Source organism: Saccopteryx leptura, chromosome 11 (genome assembly GCF_036850995.1).
Source record: "Saccopteryx leptura isolate mSacLep1 chromosome 11, mSacLep1_pri_phased_curated, whole genome shotgun sequence".
Classification (NCBI taxonomy): Eukaryota; Metazoa; Chordata; class Mammalia; order Chiroptera; family Emballonuridae; genus Saccopteryx; species Saccopteryx leptura.
The window spans coordinates 10,802,758-10,817,997 of record NC_089513.1 but is presented as its reverse complement, the minus strand read 5'-3'; the positions used below and the strand labels follow the sequence as shown (position 1 = coordinate 10,817,997).

General features: G+C 50.4%; 1 protein-coding gene across 2 annotated transcripts in view; it reads left to right on the top strand.

The window, feature by feature from the left end:
* The first annotated feature begins 215 nt into the window (after window positions 1-215).
* Window positions 216-15,240, top strand: part of TNFRSF11A (TNF receptor superfamily member 11a) — a 58,422-nt gene continuing 43,397 nt past the window's right edge. For both annotated transcript variants that reach the window (XM_066352947.1, XM_066352946.1), the window contains exon 1: window positions 216-375. In XM_066352947.1, coding sequence (XP_066209044.1) covers window positions 295-375 — 81 coding nt within the window. In that variant the 5' untranslated portion in view covers window positions 216-294. The remainder of the gene's footprint in view (window positions 376-15,240) is intronic.

The window sequence follows — 15,240 nt, the reverse complement described above, 5'->3', positions numbered from 1 at the left end:
AGGGAGGGTGCGCCCGGGCTAAGCGCCGCGCCCACGGCCCTCACCCCCGGCCCCGGGTCTCCGCTCGCCCCGGCAGCAGATGTCGCGCGGGCGGCCCCCCGCGCTCCGCGCTCGGGCACCACCTGGCGGGCGCAGCGGGCCCCGCCGAGCGGGGCGGGCGGGGACAGGTGCCGGGGGCGGGGCGGGGCGCCGGGGGCGGAGCCGGGCGGGCAGACCCGGGTCCCCAGACGGCCGGCCACGCCACCCGGTCCGCAGAGGCCGCAGAGCGCGGCGCCCAGCCCGCCCGTCCGCGCCATGGCCCCGCGCGCCCGGCGGCGCCGCCCGCTGCCCTCGCTGCTCGCGCTCTGCGCGCTGCTCGGCCTCGGCCCGCTGCAGGTAGGGGGGCCGCCCGCGCTCCGCGCCTTCTCGGGAGCTGGGGGGCGCGCGGGCACGCGGGCGCGGGTGCTGGGGGACGTCGCGACCGCTGGACCGACAAGCAAGAGCAGAGGATTTGGGGGCAGAGACGTGGGATCGTGGGGAGGCGGTTATGCGAGTCGGACGGTGACGAGAGGGCAAGGGCAAGTGGGCGGGTATTGGGGGGCCGCGGGTCCCCGGCACCTGAGTACACGAGGCAGAACTCCGAGGCGCAGACATGCGCGCGTTCGGGAGCCATCCCTAAATACCAGTTCTCAGGTCACGTGGCGTCCCCCGGGAGCTCTAGGTCGATCCCTCTACTTGGGCGTCGCACCGGCTCCTAACCTCTGTGTCCCCGGTCATCAGAAGGCTGAAGCACCGCTCGCCTCGCGGGGATTCCTGGAGCATGCGGTGAAACCGAATTGGGCAGTTTCTGCAGCAATGCTGACCCCCCTTTCCATCTGTCCCTTGTCTCCCTCCTACCCCCAACTTCTCCCACAGGCAGTTTAAGGCCCACTAGTTCAGGTTCTGGCCCTGGATGACCGTAGAATCACTTGTGCCGAGAAAACCTTTGATGGTGTTAGGACATGCTGTTTGCAAAGGGAGAAACCGAGGTTCTCGCGGCGCTTCAAGCCCGAGGGGAACCAGAAACAGCTCTGCTGCCCTCGAGCTCCGCCGGCTGGGGCGGGACGGCAAGCGCTGCCCTTCCGTCCCCACCCCCACCCCACACAGACACAGTATCCCGTGGCTGGTGAGGGGCTTCAGCGTGAAAAGTGCTAGGGGTGCCCTCAGTGAGCGTCCTCGGAGATCCCAGTCCTCGGCGAGGAGTTGTCTCTGTCCGATCACTCAGCTCAGTTGCAGTTACACAAAGCCAGTTACCGCTTTCCTGTCCTCTGGGAGGGAATCTAAGGGCAACTCTAGCGCCGCAAATACTGTGAAAACCTTGTCGGCTTGGAAGTTCCTCGGAAGGAAGGGTAAGTGGGGGTGGTTTCCTCGGTTTCAGCAGTTTCATATTTCCCTTCTCTGATACAATTGGCTAGGCTGTCGTTCCCCGCGTGCGCGATTATGGCCCAGAGCCCCCGTGCAGACCGGGAGAGGCATTTGCAGAACTGCCTGCGTTTGAGTGAGAAGAGGGGAAGAGCTACCCTGGGAGAGACGCCTTGACAAAAATATCAATCTGCCAGAGGCTGGCGCAGAAAATGCTGGTGGAGATGCCTTCCCTGTCCTTCCTCTTTGTGCGGGTCCCTTTGCGCGCTGGAGGGACAAGAAAGCCAGACACCTAATGGAATTTTTCATTTTAAGCACTTGAGGTGTTGCTTAATTAGACGTTCAACAGGTTTGGCAGGGCACTAGCTACCTTATTTGAACCAAAGGACAGGGGATCCCATGAACAGCTAGCCATAAGAGAAAAAGCTTCCAGCTGAACAGTTTGAAGAAGCCTCTCGCATGTTGTTGGGAAAACTATCCGTATGTGTGTAAAACGAAGTAGGTTGTCATATTAACAGCAAATGTCTTCAAAATCAATTTGTTTTTCAGCGAGACCTTTCAACTGGTGCTATTTCCCCTCTCTTTTCCCTTTGGCCACTTGAATTATGTGTATTTTGAAATCATATCTAGACAAAACAATCAAATGATGCTGATGTTCTAATCAAATGATATAGTTTAAGCCCAGTCCTGCCAGTGGAAATCCACTAACTGTGAAAGTGGAAATGCAGCATTATTCCCTACAAACACTGTGGTGACAGGCTTCACCATGACTGCTTCCTTAGCAAACGGATTCGCTTTTTAAAAAGGAATTCCTTTCGCTACAGGTTCAAGGTAGTAATCACATGCTGGGCGAGTCTTGGCAAGCTCATTTGTATGGTTGGGGGTAGTGGTTTTGTAAAATCATTGGCAAAACAGCTTCTAGAAAGTGCTTTATCTGCAAGTATTGTACTTTGTTTCATTTACATTAATTAAATAGATTGGCACTTACCTGGAAGGCTGTAGGTTTTGCCTTTTAAAACATTTCTGTGTTTATATCTCTGTCTGCCTGTCTTTGGGAGGGAATTTGTTTTCAGACATAAGGGCATTTGCCTACCGATGAAAACAGTTTCATGTCGCTAGTTCTGCTGTTTACTCCAAGTGAGGAACTATAGAAGCATGCCGTTTTCATTAAGGTAACTGGTGATGCACAGATTCATTCCTACTCAAGACCATCAAACATTTATGGGGATGTAAAACACTGCGTTTGTGAGAAACAAAGCGGAGATAGCTGGGTCTCCATGGGTCACAGTCCAGAGGAGAGGACAAGACGGGCGGGCAAAGGTGCATTGAGAATAGAGCAGCTGTGACAGGGGACATGTGGCGTGTGGTGGAGAGTAGTGGGAGTGAGTATAGCTGGAGGAATCAGGGAGGGCTTTGGGAGGAAGGGGTTTCTGAAGCGGCTTTAGAGGGTGGGTAGGAAAGCAAGAGAAGGAGTAGGTTCCAAGAAACAGTTGAGGAAGAACATTTTTTAGTTGAGAGGATGGCGTGAGTAGTTTAGGCTCAAAGGAATATTGCCCAAAAAAAACAACCCCTCATATTTTTATGACTTTATAGATAGTACAAAGCTCTTAATTCAGGAAACCTCACCAACAGACAGGGTGGTGAACATTTACAGTTTTTGAGATAACTCTTGTATGGCCCTTATTGAGGTGATGAGGACACTAATCAGAAACAGATTGGCCTCAGGGCCCTGGAAGACCTGTGGGGAGACCCTGTAGAGGAAATTCCCCAGGGTGGAGTTCTATCTGGGCTATAGGATCGGCGGGTGCTGGGCACCTCCATGGGCTGTCTCCCTGCCTCCCATCTCATTGTGAAGGGGAAGCTTGGTGCATGTTCATGTCTCGTTTAAAGAGCCACAGACACACAGATTGGTGGCCTTCTAGTTCATTTTGTCAGTAAAAATTATTTCAAATGCCTCTCCCATTATTTCCTTCCAACTGGTTACCCTTTTCCCCCAAAATGGCAAATCTGTAATATGAAAGCATTCTCAGCGTTGATAAGGAAATATGAGCTTGCTTTTTGCAGTTATCTACCAGAAATTCTCACACCAGGAAGACTGAAACAATAAAGGTGAATCTTTGAAGGTCGTCAGTAAATCAGTGTTTTATGAGGCCGTGAAAAGGGGAGTTCCGAGCCAGGGCCTCCTTTGCAGAGAGTGTTGTTTTAAGAAGGTGCTGCAGGAACTTTATCTGCCGTGTCAGTATCACATTTTCCCCACTGTATTTTTCTATTTTTGAAGTGCATGGAAAAAAGTATTAGTGTTTTTCCCACATGCCGTGTCCAGTGGACTAGGAATGCTGTCTGGCCCATTCTTTTTGCCAAAGTGAGCTTGCGTCCGTGTGATGGCCATCAGCTCTACAAGTGACCCACTCCCTGGGGCATCAACCCTCTGGCCAGGTGGCACCCAGGAGAGCCACTGGCTTGTCTCCCTGCAGGGTCCTGACCCCGCCCACAAGGGCAGCATGCCTACTGCCCAGAGCACAGCTCCTGACCCTGCTTCATGCGTCCAGGGCTGGCCTGGGTGGGGTTCAGCCTGCAGGTGACTTTCTCTAAGCACCTTTAGGTTTTCCACCCACGCTCCCCTTGTCTGTGTCTCCTGTGGTTGCCAAGTGTGGGCTTCCTATAGGGTCCACTGCTAGGAAGACAGTTTAAGCTCACTTCATCCTTTCTGCCCCAAAGAACTGAGCCTGAAGAAACCAAGGGCGAAACAGGGGGCTTCCGCGAAACAGACGGCTCGCCCTTCTGAAGTTCTTAGTGCGCTTTTGAGGTTGAAGGCTGAGTGGGCGGAGAGCGAGATTACACAGCGTCCCATATCTCTGTCCCCATTCTGAGATCCGCTGTCAGTCCGCTTCCTGCCGGTGCGCCCCGCCCGCCCAGCAGGCTTCCCCTCTGTCCGGCTCGGTGGGTCGGCCGGTCGTTGTCCAGGGCTGGCTGGCGCTGCTGTTCTCACGGCAGCACCCCCGAGGGGCGAAGCCCTTGCTTTCCGGCCTTGCGCTGGTCACTTGATATCTGTCTGTTTCAGTCGCTGGTTTCTGGGGGCTACCCCATTCAGGGCATGGCGCCCATAGTGAGAAATAAGTTGGAATTTGTGTTCAGTATATTTGTTTATTTCAGCAAAGTGAGCGCCTGCTGCATGTGGGACAGTCTGCACCGGGCCTAGGGCGGGCGGGGGCGGGGGCGGGGGTCCGTCTAGACTCGTGCAGACACTTGAACGCAGTGTGACCAGGTGTGTTTGCAAAGTGGTGGACGCCCAGGCCAAGAAGTGCTTTAACCTGCCTTGAAAGTGGCTGGAGAAATACCGCGTTCTGCCTTACCATGTGGTCTTGCGTGCCTGCAGCACACAAAGAGAGGAGAGAGCAGCATGTGGGTCGGGGCTCCACGTGTGCTCTGTCCCGTGGGGAAACCAGCAGGGGCCTGGCGGTGTCTTCAGGAATCAACAAGAACAGCGTTCTGGACCCTGAGGGCCTGTGTGCAAGTAAAGGAGTTTCAGATTTTTATCTGGACGGGTTGTGGGCTGGGGAGAAACGTGATCAGATTTGTGCGCTACGGGGAATTGTCCGGGGTGGGGCCAGGGGGCAGAAAGGAGGCCGCTGCCCCTCCCAGAGCCTACTAAAGCCTTGAGTGAGGTCAGCGCTGCGGTGAAAGGGAAAGGCAAGTGCAGGAGCCATTCGGAGCCAGAGCGGCCGCGCCGGCTGACAATACAAGGCCGGGATGTGGGCTGGTTGGACGTACTGTTTTAAAAAAAGAAAGAAGATGTGGTTGATGTCAGAACAAATAGCTGACTATTTGGATTGTCTTTTTCACAGTTTATTGAGGAAATTTCTGTCTTTGTCCCAATCAAAATATTGTTCCGGTTCAAGTAAAGAGTCCTTTTTTTTTTTCTTCTAACCAAGTAATAATGAAAGATGAAGTTTAGACTATTGAACTCCAGTTGCTTGGGATTATATTATTGTGGGGCAGACCAAGGTCCTTAAATTTTATAGAGGTAAACAAGCTAAAAAGCGGTGAGATCTTCAGGAAGTTGGTGTGCATTGGAATTTAGAGCCATTTCCTGACCTAAAGGTGTCTGGACTCAGAAGTTCAGGATGTAGGCAGAGCCCTGAAACTCAGGACTACAGAGAGATAAGCAGCCAGTGACCCCCAGGGGGTCCAGCATTAGAGCAGGTGTGATCTGACCTATGGTCCTTCCATGTGGGCCTCAGATAGGTCACCTGCCCACAGCAGAAGCAGTATTTACCTTGGACCCATAGCTTGGCAAAAAGTTTCACTTGCACAAACCATATTTTTTCCTGGTGGATTGCGAGGGCCTAAGATGAGTGTTTCCCTTCCTCTCAGCCTGGCACCCTCATGCTGGCCCAACTCCAAAAATCCTAGCCTTGCCGATGACACAGAGGCCCATCTGGCTCGAATGTAGTCACAGCTGCCCAGTTCCAAGGGGCAGGAAGAGCCCGACTGCAAAAAGGAGCCTTTCAGCTCATCGGAGTAATAATAACATTACATTTCCTGTTCAGTGTTGAAAAGACAAGAGCCACTTCCTCCAGCTACCAGAAATTTGAAGACTTCCCATTAAAAATGAGGAAGAAAAACTTGAACGTTTTTGCAGATATGACGGTTAACCCTGGCTAATGGGAAGAGAGGATGGGTGGTGTTGCATAAATCTCATCAGCACCGCAGTGCTGGCTGGTCTGGGTTCTCCTTATATCCCCCAAGCGGGAAAGGAAGGCTTCCCTAAAGTGTCAATTGTTTAAAAACATTTGTTACTCTTTGTAATATAGTTGGCAGCTAACTTAAATATGTATCCTTAAGTATCGCAAACAGCTGCCAATTGCATCTCCAGTTAAAAGAAACCTGCAAAGGGCCCTTCCCTCCTCTCAGCTTTGTACCCAAGGTATAAAAGCAGTGTACAAAAAAAAAAAAAGAGCAAGGCGCCCTGGCTGGTTGGTTCAGTGGATAGAGCATCGGCCCCGTGTATGGACATCCCAGGTTCTATCCCCGGTCAGGGCACACATGAGAAGTGACCCTCTGCCTCTCTTTCCTTCCCTTTCCCGCTTCTCTCTCTCATCCCCTCCCACAGCCAGTGGCTCAGTTGGTGACTGGTTCAAGCGTCCGCCCTGGGCACTGAGGATAGCTCTGTTGGTCCCAGTGCGTTGGGCTCAGGTGCTGAGGATAGCTCTGTTGATTTGATTATTGGCACCAGAGGGGGTTGCCAAGTGGTTCCTGGTCAGGGCGCATGCCAGAGTCAGTCTCACTGCCCCCCCCCCCAAAAAAAAAAAAGCACGATGTAAAACCTCTGAAACTTTCATGGTAATTGAGATCATCTGTCCATTTTTCTGGAATGGGGCAGGGAGAGAGAGGAACATCAAGCTGCTCCTGTATGTGCCCTGACCGGGGAATTGCCAGCAGCCGCCACGCTCCGGGACTACGTTCTAACCAACTGAGCTATCTGGCCAGGGCTTAATTTTTTAGTTTTTTATTTTTATTTTTTAGATACAGAGATAGAGACAAGGGAGGTGGAAGGGAAGCATTCATTTGTGTTCTGTTCGTTCACGCATGGTTTCTTCTCTGTGTGCCCTGACCGGCGATCAAACTCACAACCTTGTCATTTCAGAATGACGCTCTTAACCAACTGAGCTAACTGGCCAGGGCCCTTTGTTAAAGTTTAGTCAAGATTCCTCTCATGTGCCCTGCTACCCCTGAGAGATCACTCAATACTCCTCAGTTTCAGGAATTTCCCCAGAGCAGACTTAAACCTTGTCACAATTTGACCTTGTTTCCTCAAATCCGTTCTTTCATAGGGTGAAGATCACTTGGTCGATGTCATCTTGATTTTAATGGTTCTACTATTGAAGATTGTTAGCCCACAACTTCCGCTTGCCCAGGGTTATTCATTCTAGTTCCTAACCCTCTCTGGCAGCTTTTGTTCCTTTCCATTCAATGGATTCTTATTTGCATTTACTAGTAAAAAACAAAAACAAACAAAAGCCCCTAAGAGGTGATGGAACACCTTGGACTTGAGCTGCCCAGCCTCTGACCCTGGGAGGCTCCCTGTCCGCAAGGGACGACCAGATATTGCAGCCTTCATTTCCTGCAGTTCCCTGGGTCTGACCCCCACTGCAGAAGAACAAACAAGATGCCCTGGAGAAGCAGCAGGACAGGGTTGATGTGGAGGACGGGGCAGGGGGTGCTTGCTCTGGTACTGGACAGACGGGACAGGGCCAAGGTGGGACATGCAGAGCATGCAAGACAAAATTGTGTCCCATTTGGACGTCTGGAGCCCAGGGCCTGCGAGGGGGACCAGGGAAGGATCAGGCCAGCTGGGGGCACTGGGTCTGAGTCATGCGGGGCTGTGTGAACAAACCTCAGGAGCGAGGACCCTGTCCGGTGGAGAGTGTGGTCCCTGGACCCAGCATCTAAAGCACCAGGGAACTTGTTAGAAATGCAGATTCTTGGGCTTCACCCTGTGCCCACTGAATCAGAAACTCTAGGACGAGGCCCTGAGGTCTGGTTTAACAACCAGGTGTTTTTGACACACACTTCAGTTTGAGAATTTCTGTTATTGACCACTATGGGATTCCATCAGAAGGTTCTGAACGCTGCTCTCGGTTATTTGTGTGTGGTTAGCATAGATTGAAAGTACCTGCCGTTTGTTGAATCCCCCCTGCATGCCAGTCACGTGCTGGATGCTTTACAGAGACGGTCTCTAATCCTCACCCCACCTTAGCCAGAAGACGTGAAAACTGAGGCACAGAGAGGCTAAGGAACTTAACCATGTTTGCACAGCTCCTAAGTAGCAGACCTGGAATTCCTCCCAGCTGTCTGCTCCAGTGGCATGGTCTTGACCCCCTCCGGGAATCTTCTTATAATAGTGTGGGGAGCAGAGAGAGAGAGAGAGAGAGAGAGAGAGAGAGATCTCCAGGCATGATGGGACAGAGTGAGTTTCTGAGCATTTGGGGCATACTGTGACCAGTCTGTCTTGGCGGAGGTCTGCCTGAGGATGTCCACTCACCGAGGGCTCTCACTGTTATCAGGCAGAAAGGAAAATGCTGTGACTTTTAGACTAATTGAGTTTGAAGAGGCTCCCTGGGCACTGTCCGTACAGGGTCCGTGTGCCAGTGAGCTGATCCCTGACTCAGGGGGAAGCAGTGTGACACGCTGAGTCATCTCTGCCGTTTCTCCAGTCCTCTGTGCGCCCCACACTCACCGGCCCTGCGGCCCTGCCGCTGCTCCAGTCCAGACAGCAGACGGTCCTGTGCTTATGTCACTGTTGTCAGCAGGCTCTGTGCTGGGTGGTTAGGAAGTAGGGGTGGCGGGGACACAGGGAGAAAGGAGGAGAGACAAGGCCTGCAGCCCCGGAGCTCTGTCCAGTGAGCAGGAAAGTGTAGTTCTATGATGCGTTTACAGGTCTTGTCTTGGTATTACTGTAATTACAGTGAACTTGGGGACTCCTCTCTTGGCCCAAATGACTGGGGCTCCTATTTTGATGTGTTTACCATGGCACAAATCTAAATCATTTCTACTAGGACATATTTTCAGAACCTTCAAAGGAACTGCCCTACGTAGCAGGAGAAGACTAAGAGGGTCAGAACACAGTTAGCTTCTGGGTCACTGCCAGGTCTCAAGCTTTTCTCTGGAGCTAGGAAGCCCCCAGAGGAGTTTGGAAGGAGGATAAGAATGTGTCACTAATGCTCAACAGCAGGAAATGTAGACACAGGCCCCAGCCCCATGACAATGGGCTGTACCATATAGGGGCGACTAACTTCAGTGGGAACACAACTGGAATCTTGCTCCTAAACTTTAACTGTTAATATCTGATGGTCACAAAGTTTCAAAATTTGAACAATAAAACCATAAATAATTGTTCCCTTCTGATGGGCTAGGGTTTTCCTTGTCTCACTTGGGGCCCCGTAACCAGGTCATTGAGGTCTGATTGGTATATAATATTACAAGTGACCAAAGCACTGTCGTGCACAACCCGCTGGTTGTCATCCCAGCTGTGCAGAGCAGTCCTCACAGGTGAGGGGATGCAGAGGTGATGGGCACCAGAGCGTGAGTCTAAAGTAGCCTCATGAAAGGGCCCGCACCCAGTGGAACAGGCACCCTGTTCCCGGGTGGGAATGACAGGCAGAAGAGGATGGAGCAATTGTGTTGCATGTTAGGGAGGCAGACCCGTATTCTGCCTGGTTAGAAAACAGACTTGGAGCCTAGGAAGAGAGCTCTCATCTGGGTTTTGCAGCCCCTGCCCCCTGGGTAGCTCTAATTTTACACAAAATTGGTGGAGTCTTTCCAAGTCCGTGCTTGAGAGTGTGGATCTGATTCAGGACTAGTCGGAAACTATTACAGTTTTCGGTAAAAGGAAGTTCTGCGATCAACATCGTCCTTCAGGAAAAATGATTCATTGATTGAACAAGAGTTTCAGCGTTCGCTGCATGCCCAGCACTGTGCAGTCTGCTCCTCACTAAGCATCTGAGCATTGGTGAGGGTGCCGGGCATCAGGGAAGGCGGGTCTGCAGCCTAGGTCCTGGGGGCACACAGTAGGCATTTTGTAAGGCCCGTCCTCTCTTCACTCTTGCCCAAGACCAATGGCATCTGTGTCCAGTGGGCGGAGTGCTGAGTCCCTCTGTGTAGTGTTCGCAGATGTGAGGAAGTTCTGGCTCCGGTCTTCAATGTCATCTCTGACCCTGCCATTCAAGACCATCAACATCCCCTGGTGGCTTGTTAAAAAATGCAGGATCTCGGACCCCGCCCCAGACCTCCGGAACCAGAACCTGCCTTTGCATGGGGCTTCCAGGCGATGCTGCACATGCCTGTGAACATGGGCGTGGAGGAGGAGCCTTGGCTTCCCACACCTGGCTCAGTGATTACTTACAGGTACCAGGTGCCAAACAAACACCGGTGGATTTTAGTCAGCCATGCCTAAGACAAAAGAAGATAAAGAACCAATGTGTTGATCAAAGAAAAAAAAAAAGCAGTATGAGGAGACTAGTTCAAAGGGGTCAAGGGCAGCACTGGATGTGGGGTGTAAGGCCCCGAAAAGCACGATGGCTAGAGAGTGCCCAGTGTGGTAATGACCACGGCAGAGGAGAGGGCTGTGGCATACTGTCCCCGCTCCGACCCCAGCCTGGCAACTGTGAGGCTCCTGTCCCATTCTCTGCCCAGGTCCAGTGACTCAGTTCATCAGGGAATCTGGAAGGTAGGCAGCATTCTCTTACAGAAGCTTCTCGTCTGGTAGAAGTTCCTGGAGGTGGCCCCATGAGGACATTGGGAGATACTAAGATATGGAACAGATGACATGCCTCATAAGAAGTCAGGAAGTATAGAAGGCTTTGTGGGCCATGGTCCCCAGGCAAGGTTCCTCGGGGGAGAGCGGACTATGCCACACCGGGAAGGAGGGCTGGCATCGGGTTGGTGATGAAGACAGCGTACAGAGCTCAAGGCCAGTGGAGTGGGTGTGGGTGCATGAGCAGTGGGTGATCAGCGGGCATGGGTAACCCAGAACCGGGCTATGGGGCTTCGTGAGCAGGTAACTGAGGATTCGGGCGGGGGGGACCCTGAGAACATGGTAGGGACATCTGATGACAAGTTTGGGGGACAGGTGACTTGGGGAAGTGTGCTGAAGGCCTCATTGCAAGCGTTATAACAGTCTATCAGAGAGAACAAACAAGCGAAAAAGAATCAGAGAGGATCGAAGGGTCAGGGACAGGAGAAAGTCCAGGTGGTCTGGGACTGGCCAGCCTGAGGTCCCCACTGGTCTTTGTAAGAGGGGGAGGTCAGGTGAAAGCCAAGTGGCTAATGTCACCGGTTCCACTGGTAGCCTAAGAGTTTCACAGCCTTCGGGTCGAGTAGGACCACGCGAGGTGGCTGGCAGAAGTGGGGGCCCGTGCGGGTTCTAGGCCAAGGGCCAGGGCTTCCAAGGAAAGGGCAAGAGACGTGGGTGGAGGCGGCTGTGAGCAGGCAGTGTCCGGGAGCCTCGCTGCGAAGAAGGCGCGTCTCAGTCTGTCGGGGACGTGGCCTCTGTCCTTGCTGCTCCCAGACCAGCCGTCGCTGGGAGCTTGTTAGGAAGGCCGCATCTCAGGCCGCATCCCAGACCTGAACCAGAGTGTGCATTTTAACAGGACTTCTGAGTGACTCCATGCATGTTCCAGAAGCCCTGGACTTGACTCTGAGGGACAGGGATAGTCTTTCCCTGGACACTTTGCGGGGGCACTCATGGCCATATTAGTTTGGTGCCACCCCAGAATGAAGGGTCCTTGGCCTGCAGTAGACCGGGGTGCTCTTGGGACACAGCATTCATTGCCATTTACTACAGGAAGGAAGAGGAAGCAGGTCTTCTCTCGATTGAATACAAGTTTAAAAAAAGAAATCTAAGGATGGAGGGGGAAAGTCTCACACGCTGGGAGAACAAAGGGGCACTCACTGCATGCTAGAGAGAGATGGTGTTGAGTCCCAGTACGGGACAAGTCACAGCCATCCCAATTGCTGTGTTTAGGAAACAACCTACCTTCACCTTCGTTTCAGATCGCCCACAGCTGCAAACTTTAAAAAGTTGCAGCTCTTTAACTCTGTGGAAGACAAATAAACTTGCAATGAAAGTTTTGAAATGCAAAGTTGTTTCTTCATTTCACCGAGGGCCATACGTTTTCTTTTCATGGAGCAGAGATAATAAGTGCATTGTGAGGAGAGTGAGAAAGGGTTGAGTGCAGAGAGACCTGTGAGGTGAGCACCCCGTCTGAGATCAGCCTCTTCTCCTTTAAGGAGCATGTTCAGAATCACGGTGACCAGGGAAAAAATGCTGACGTTTCCAGAAAAAATCCACTTTCAAGACAGGCAATCATTTCATGTTTGCTAAAGCAAAAGCAGTGACCCTATCTGGACGTCTGAGTGGCCACGGTTACTCCATATTTTTAAGGGTTATTTTTGTTTTTAATCAACCCTGACCTAAGTCCCATTTTTTTTCCTGTGCATAATATCTATTCTAAATATACCTGTGGCAAAATAGTAGCAATAGTCAATTTCATATTATGCATATTCTTATCATGATTAAAAATTTAAAAATAATCTATGGTAAATGTAATTCCTGCCTGGTAATGGAAATAGCATGAAGGGGCTTATTGTTTAAACTTGTATGGAGTAACAGGAATGCCCGTGTGAACCTGAGTCAGTGCCAAACAACCCTGGTGCCGCAGGGGGTGTGTTCACTGAGGATTTGGATAAATTTTGTAATTAGTTTGTCACCCTCCCCTCACTGCTCCAGCCTCACGGGCCTTCCCGCTGTTCCTGATCACGTCACGCACGCTTCCTCCCAGGTCCTTTGCACGTGCTTCTTCCGTCCACTTGCAATGCTCCTCATCCGACCTTGCTATACATTTGAGTTGTTCCCTCACTTCATGCAGACCTCCACTGACTGTTGTCTTTTCAGGACCCTCCTCATCGTAATCCCACCACCTTACTTACCCTGTTTTATTTTTCCCACAACAATTATTACACCCAGATTTCATGGTCTGTTTGTTTATTGTCCCTCTTTTCCTGTGGATTATACACAAGGACCCTCTCTGTCTAGTGTCCATCTCCTGTACCCACGGAACCTAACATTGTCTCTGGCACATAGTGTGTGTTCAGCTAGTATTTGAGGAATAAAGACTGTAGGTTCAGCCTGTCCCATGTGTAGGCTGTAATCTCGCTGACCATGTTTTACCTCAGTGCTGAACCTCCCAGATTACTTTCTGGAGGACCGTGCAGTGATGCTGCTCAGAGTGAGAACATTTTTCTAAAATGGGAAAACCAAGGATGTCTTTCAAAAGGGTGAAAAGGAACCAAAGAGTCCTACAGCCCTCTGATACCATTCCTGTCCCATATATTCAGTTCTGTTAGCAGCTAAATTGAGTTGTGTGAACAGATGCAGACAAAATTAAATTACCCCATAAAAATTTGGCGAAGGACTTGAGTAGACATTTCTCCAGAGAAGATACCCAACTAGCCAACATCATGAATCATTCAGGAAATGCAATCAGACCCACATTGAGAGACCACTTCACACCCATTAAGATGGCTATTACCCAAAACCCAGAAAATAACAAGTGTTGACAGGGACATGGAGAAACTGGAACTCTCTTGCATTGCGGGTGGGATTGTATTAACCAGGTGTAGGCACTACAGAACACAGTTTGGTGGTTCCTCAAAAAGCTAAACATAGAATCACCCTATAACTCAGGCACAGACTCCACAGAATTGAAAACGGGAACTCACACATGCATACGTGCATGCTGATGTTTATGGCAGGACTACTCACAATATCTCAATGTAGAAACAAGCCAAGTGCCCGGTAGGAGATGAATAGATAAACAGAATGTGGTAAATGCCCACCCTGGAATATCATTCTTCCATCAAAAGGAATGGAGTCTGACACATGCTACAACATAATGAACCCTAAAGATATCATGCCAAGTGAAATGAACCAGACACACAGGACACATACTGTATGATCCCCCGTATAAGGGGGACCCAGAGTAGTCAAATTCATGGAGACAGAAAGTAGCGTAGAGGTTGCCGGGGGCTAGATGCAGGGGATAATTGGGAGTTATGGATTAATGGTTAAAGGTTTCTGTTTGGGGTGATGAAAATATTCTGGAAGAGACTGGTGATGGTCATTCACACTGTGAATATAATTAATACCACTGAATTGTACACTAAAAAATGGTTAAAAGGGCAAAATTTGATATGTATATTTTATCACAATAAAAAGGTTTGTAAAGTACCCCAAAGTTAAAGATGGGGCAGTCAAAGGACAGATGAAAGAGCCAAATCCAGTCCTGGCCAAGTAGCTCAGTTGGTTAGAGCGTCATCCCGATAGGCCAAGGTTGCAGGTTCGATCCCTGGTCAGGGTACATACACATCAGCCAACGAATGCAGAAGTAAGTGGAACAACAGATTGATGTTTTTCTCTTTCATTCTCTCCCTTCCTCTCTCTAAATCTATTTTAAAAATTAAACAGAAAAAAAAGATAGGAAAAGCCAAATCCGATTTTTCATCCCTGAGATCAGCTTTCTTTCCCTCCTGCACATGTAGCTCAACATCCAGACTCACTGCTTTGTTGTAATAATCTATTTTATCTATCATTCCTCTCTCTCTCTGTGTGTCTGTGATCCTATGCTAAGGGCTTTGAGAGGTCTGGGACTGGCTAATTTCTTTAGCCCTGCAATAAGGTAGTCCATTGTACAACTCTGTATTAGAGCCCAGTAAAGATGTCACCAAAGGTCCAAAGGTATGAACATAGCAGAAGTTTGTTTGTTTGTTGTTTTTAGTTAGAAGGGAGATAGTGAGACAGACTCCAGCATGCATCCTGCTGGGATCTACCAGGCAACCCTGTCTTGGGCTGATCCTTGAGTACCAAGCTACTTTTAGTGCCTGAGGCTTATGCACTCCAACAGAGCTATCCTCAGTGCCCAGGGCCATACTCAAACCAATCAAGCCATGGCTTCAAGAGAAGTAGAAGGAAAATAGGGGGAAAAGAGGGGGGGAAGCAGATGGTCTTTTCTCCTGTTTGCCCTGACCAGGAATTGAGCCCAGAACATCCATACACCAGGCCAAAGCTCTATCCACTGAGCAACTGGCCAGGGCCAATAGTTTTTAAGAGATTGATGTTTTCTATTGTTAAACCCTAGACAAGATAAAATTCTATCTTTGTTCGTAATTAAGTGAAAGGTCATTTTACAAGATGAAGGTGAATGACTCAGGCAAAGAAATGACCAACCTCCCTCGATTATTCTATCAATTCACACCCCCGTATAGGGGAAGAAGTTGGTTCTTATTTGTGATTTTCGATGA